This window comes from Pelobates fuscus, chromosome 9 (assembly GCF_036172605.1).
Source record: "Pelobates fuscus isolate aPelFus1 chromosome 9, aPelFus1.pri, whole genome shotgun sequence".
Lineage (NCBI taxonomy): Eukaryota > Metazoa > Chordata > Amphibia > Anura > Pelobatidae > Pelobates > Pelobates fuscus.
Window position 1 is genome coordinate 98,336,245 of NC_086325.1, and position 6,341 is coordinate 98,342,585.

Below are 6,341 nucleotides of genomic sequence, written 5' to 3' on the forward strand. Positions count from 1 at the left end.
AGCAACTTTGAGGATAATAAATACATTTATTATTAATATTCCATTTCCAGTGTTCGAGAAGAGAAAATCCCTTCACAGTACAATAAGACCTCATACAATTAACGATTTGTTCCTAGGCGGCATGTAGTAGTATATTCAATAAGGGGACACTTGATATCAATACAAGAAGCCAGGTGTGAGCACCTGCAGAGCCTCTGGTCTCTATTCTCAAGCGAGAGCACGTCACGTGACGCGGAAGTGTTGTGAATTCCACCGTAGTAGAATCTGGCTGCTGGGAAGGGACTGAGAGCACACCGGAAGTCAGAAGACAGTGTATCAGTTTTCATTATTCTCTGGCTGGGTAATAGGCATTATTAATTAATACAAAACCTAGATATAAAGTAATAAAGGGTGGTGGCATACTGGTTAGCTTTAATCACGGTTAGAGTATCTTTCTCCTGTAAGCTCTGTATTACATTATCCCTGCAGGGTAACAATCAATGCTCTCTGCTTCCCATTATTTTTTAGGGATGGAGGGCCGAACCACTTATGATGAGTATCCGTACCCCGTCGTATTTCTGCCACCTTACGAGAATCCCCCGGCTTGGATCCCTCTGAAGGAGGTAATTAAATGTGACATCACACTCAGGGTTTTTTCTGGGAGAGATATATTGTGCTTTATCTGGAACTTTTGCACCTTCTGCAATTGATTAAAATATATAACATTCAACTGGCAATATGAAAGAGAGTGATTGGGGAGGGGGGTTGCACAATTTTTGTCTGAGATTTTTTTTTTTTTATAAAGTGGGATGGTCAGGCACCCTAATGTGTGAAATGTATTCATTGAGTAAAATATTAAAATTCACTGTAATTGGTCAAATCTGATTTTATCTACAGCGTATGTATCACTCAGATTATAACAATCAGTTGACACATTTCCTTCCACGGACTATTCTCCTGAAGAAGCCACCTGGAGCACAGGTGAGGATTATTGATTAATGTTGCGAATTTTAAAGATATCATAATTTTTTTTTTTAAATAATACTTGCAACTTGTTTACTATTCAACATACTTTTTTCATTTCCACAGCTAGGATTTAACATCCGTGGGGGAAAAGCTTCACAACTTGGGATCTTTATCTCAAAGGTATGTTTTTTTTTGCAAGGCTCCTTTATGGACATATAGAATCAAAGTTACAAGTAAAATGTGCATTTAGCGGCACTTTGCTTTAGATTTAGACATTAAGTTATGGAATGGAGATGTTAAGCATACTTTAATGCTATTGGGTTGTGTTTCTTTCCTATTGAAGGTGCGAGGAAGCACTAACCCATGGGTTTGCTGTAATGAATATGGTGCCAGGGGTGCCTTTGTACCCCCGCGATGTAAGTAGAGTTGAACCATATGCCAACAGTTTAACAAATTACCCAGGGTCCACCAGGCATTTGTAACTTTCCTCACTGAGAGGTGGAAACGCTTGCAAGGAGCTTCCATTGGCTCTCCTGAGCTAAACTGTTCAGGGCCAGCATATTCTCAGCTAATGAACTAAGACTTGTGCTGCCATCTTTTGACTCATTGAGAAGGTTATTTTGTTCCTGGCACTGCTGGCAGATACCAAGTAAGTTATCAAACCGTTTGCAAATGGTATCAACCTCTGCAAGGTGAAAGGCTTATTTGACTTTTCTGGAACTAGGTTTATATATTGCTGTATAATTTATGCTTCTGTTTCAATGTTACTCGTTTAACTCCTTAAGGACCAAACTTCTGGAATAAAATGGAATAATGACGTGTCACACACGTCATGTGTCCTTAAGGGGTTAAAGTCTAAAACTCCAGTTTTGGGTGTATTAGGTGGCATAATATGGAGTAACAGCTGGGATTTTCTTGAGAATTGTGATCTGCTAATTCTGGCATTACATTATGTGTTCAGGTAATCCCAGACTCTGATGCTCATCGGGCTGGACTTCAAGAAGGAGATCAGGTGCTGACTGTCAACAATGTGGATTTTCAAGATATCGAGCATAGCAAGGTAAATGGCCAAACTAAAGTCATATTTGTTACAAAAAAAATCATTGTCATCTTACGATGGCTCTAAGACAGCTGTCCATATGGTGCGATAATGTTTTGCATATTGGCAATGTCCCCTGCAAGTGCTCCGTGACCTCACACATGCTTAGAAAATTGTGGTAACCTTAATTACATACCAAAAACAGAATGCAGGAGACAGTAACTCAAACAAAATATTGATATAAAGCAATACGGAATAATGTTTTCTGGGTGCCTGATTGACAGCCCTGCTGGACTGTCTGATAGCAGAGAAGTAGCTATTTTTACAAAATATTTCCGCTATAAGGCACTCTCAGAAATGAGAGTGGACTTAGGGTGCTCTAAGCATCAAGCGCTTTACAGTAAAGAAATTGGTCATGATGCTTAGACTGACCCTCTAACTTGTGTTCCATAAAACAAATGAAACATACGCTGCATCTATAAAGTATAATCTTCCACTTGAAAAAGCTCAAGTTCCCCATATGAAGATGCAATACTAGTCATTTTTCTTGATATCTGACTTTTGTAAGCTGGATAATTAATTTTACTACCATTAGCTAAAGTTTCATTTTCTAATGTTCAACATCAGAATTTAATATTTCTGTATATTTGTTTTAGGCTGTGGAGATTTTAAAAACGGCACGTGAAATCTTCATGCAAGTTCGTTTTTTTCCATACAGTAAGTAATTACAGTGCAAATACAGGCATTTGGAGAAGAATAAAGATTTTCTTTCCTCGCTATAAACAATGGCAGCATTAACAGATGGGTAGCACCCCCATCAGCTGTTTTATCCATTAAATTAAATCATAAATTAGCTCCCCCTTTTTCTGTATTCCCTAATACTGTATATAGGTCTAGTCAGAAAACTGGGTGGGAATCTACTGCAAGTATAGATAATAGCCAGGAAATGAACATTATGGTAAGTATTCACACAGTAACTCTTACATAGAGCATATAGTGGATACATATACTGAGGCCGTGTCCTCATACATATAGCATATACTGGACATACACTGAGGCAGTCTTCAGACCAATTCATACATAGAGCATATATTGGAAACATACTGATGCTGTAACAGAAACCAGTCCGTGTACAGATACTGAGACACAGTGGTCTCCTGTGCAGTATATTCTTCCACTGTCTGCAAAAGCCTGCTCATTTGCGATAATGCACAGATAACAGCAATCAATGCCACATGCCTTGATAGAAACAAGTGTGTGTATGGACTTAGAGTTAGATTTTAAAATCGGTCATATATATGTGTGTACTTCAATCAGTTATCCAGGAAAGTTCTCTTACCTTGGATATTTCTCTGTCTTCAGGACTGTGGAATTCCAGCAGACTTTATACAGCCAGGATATCCATTATTAGCACTCTTTTTTTCACAATGCCTCATTGCATTATCAGCACTCTTTTGCACAATGCCTCCTTGCATTATCAGCACTCTTTTGCACCAAGCATTATTTCATATATAAACTTACCTAAATGCTCACCACACAAACCTCCTAAATGTAACCTATTTGTTAGAAGGAAGCCTAATGTAAGCAGCTGTTATCCCTTCAGGGAGAGATATAGTTTAGACTCCTGATAGCTCAAGGCGGTACCCAGGTTGGCAACTCTTACCGATGTGCTGTTTGCTGGGTCTTCAGGGATAAAGGCTTAGACTCGGCTGGGCCTCGTGTATGCAGTGGACTACTGTCATCAATTCAGAGAGAGAGATAGGTCAGACCCCTGGTTGCTGAAGTAGGTACCCAGGCTGGACACTTTTACAGATGTGCTGTTTGCTGGGTCTTCAGGGATAAGAGGCTGAACCCTGGCCTGGCTTCATGTAGGCAGTATATCACATTTATCCCCTGAGGTGGTACCCAAGCTGGCCTGTTGCTGGGTCTTCAGGGGTAAGAGGCTGAACCCTGGCATGCAGTGGACCATTTTCATCCCCAGAGGGAGAGGTTGGGTCCGACCCCCGGTCACTAAAGGGGGTACCCAGGCTGGCTAGCTTACAATAGTGCTTTGCTGAGTCTTCAGGGCTTAGAGGCTGAACCCCAGCAGGGCTACAAAAATATTGCCTGGTGAGCATAAAATAAAAATCTAGGTCTGCATAAGCAGACTCCTTCCAAACTGCTGTGCAGTACAGGAAAAAAAGACTGCCTGATGGTAAAGGGGGAGGATCTATTTATACCAGTTTCAGAGTTCTGTTTCCTGTCCTTTCTGCTGTGAGGGGAGGAGCTACCCATATGTAAATGCTGCCATGAATAATGGTCAGGAAAATATGGATAAAGCCTATCAATGAAGAAAAAGGAAATTGAGATATATATATATATATATATATAGGAAGACTGACTGCTAAGCTTTGTGCCCATACTGGTTTTGAAAGGATGAGGTAACATGCAGTCTGTACTGGTGGATGAATGTTTTGAAGACTAACTAGTAGCGCTGCACATGCTCTCAGAAGAAAACGCTTATTCACTGCAGCGCATGACGTAAAATACTGAACCAGTGAGCCCTATTTTGAGCTGGCACCCGGAAATTCTGACCTTAAAGCGGCACTGTCATACCGAATTTACTTTTTTTTTTTTTTTTTTAATTGATTCATCTTCTCTCCCTGTGTCAGGATCTGTTCTTCATTTCTTCCTGTCTGCTCTAGTTTTCTTTAAACCATAAGACAAAGTAGGGACTACTTTGTCTTATGGAGGTTTCCTACGCCTGACCAGTTATGACCAGCGGAGGAGCAAAGTGTTCTTCGTTTCCAGTGATCAAAGCAATTTTCCCTTTCCTCCGTGATCTTGCAATGCTTCATGTCAATATTCCTGAACGTCCGGTCACTTAGACACAACGCCGGCGAGTAGGGGCATGTAAACAGTAAACAGACTCTGCAATTGGTAGACACTGCACATTTACAGCTGAGCACTCAACCAATGAGTGTCTTCCTGTTCTGAATTAAATGGATTCCTCTTTAATACTGCTGACAAGGAAGTACTCTAATATCACTTCCTTCCAGCTCTAGCGGGCACTGCCCAGCACAATCACAGCTAGCTAGCAAGCTGGGGAGGAGGGAAATGGAAAAATGTTGCCCGCCCTCCTCCAAATGCTGATTGATTCCTGGTTCTACTGGGACACCCATCAGGACAGCTATGGGGGATACAAGCTGATCTCCCCAGGCAGCCTATTTGTATCTTGGTTGCTTACCCCTACCATGAAGAATAAAGCCGAAAGGGAGAAAAAAAAAATCAGTGTTCTCCAAGTTAAACTTAAGTACAGACAGCTTTTTTGGTGAACTTTGAGAAGACAGGGGAAGACACAAGAATGGCAGGGAATGCCTACCCCACAGCAACAGATTACAAAGCAGAAAATGTTGCTTATTAGATCCACTAATTATAGCGGTTTTCAGAAGTACAGTTAATGAGAAGTTGGCACAATGCGCTCGGGGAAATCGGCTTAACTCCACCAGAAAACTGACTGGGTGATTTAAAAACAAAACCATGTTTTTTTTCTGTAAAACAAATACCTATCCTAAAGCTAAAAGAACAGGGAAAAAAGACTGGAATACAGGAAAGGTGATCTAATTTCCTAAAGTGCTACCCATTTTAATATGCTATGGTTGGCAAGGAAATATTTTATATTTAGATTAAAATATGCCATTCATATTGATGGTGCTTGAAAAAACTGCCTTAATATGTTTGTGTTTGCTTTACAGATTATCAACGTCAGAAGGAGAGGACTGTTCACTAGGCACAGCAAAAGCCCTATTTGCGTCCGTCCATATTTATTAGGTTATTAAGGGGTTGCTTTGGTGGTTTCGGGAAATAACTCTGTGTACTACTCTACAAAAGGGACATGTTAACATTTTTCTGTCAGCCAGCATTACTTTTACAATTCATGTCAGTTGTAATCAGAGCTTTTATTTTTAAAAATTCCATGTCTGAATACCTGTCATATTAAGCACATTACTGCAAAAGGAGGGTATAAATAAATTACATTTTTGTCTCTTCAGTAATTACGTGGGCTCTTGCTGCACCATGCATTAGTACATTCTTTATTGTACATGGAGACTATGGGTGTTTATTTGGGGGTAGGGGATTTGCCAACTGTTTGAGTTCAAACGGTTTGACAAAAATAAAAAAAAAGCAGGGTTGAGAAAACCATAGATTTCTTGCACAACAACCACTGTGATGGGCTGTAGTGGGTTTGTTGCATGGAGTGCACCTTAAAAAAAACAAACAAAAAAAAAAAAACTACACGCGTGCTCTTCTGGAAAAATACTGTACAGAGACATTCCAGCAAACTCTACTTCCATTATCTGCAGGCTTACTACTCTTT

The 6,341-nt window shown here is 40.2% G+C and overlaps 1 protein-coding gene across 1 annotated transcript; it reads left to right on the top strand.

Annotated features, from left to right (window-relative positions):
• Positions 1-231: 231 nt before the first annotated feature.
• On the top strand, positions 232-6,341 carry PDZD11 (PDZ domain containing 11). The gene is made up of 7 exons (XM_063432191.1): positions 232-340; positions 508-602; positions 877-960; positions 1,069-1,125; positions 1,907-2,005; positions 2,641-2,701; positions 5,719-6,341. The coding sequence occupies exons 2-7, from the start codon at positions 510-512 to the stop codon at positions 5,751-5,753; spliced, it is 429 nt and encodes a 142-aa protein (XP_063288261.1). The 5' UTR covers positions 232-340; positions 508-509; the 3' UTR covers positions 5,754-6,341.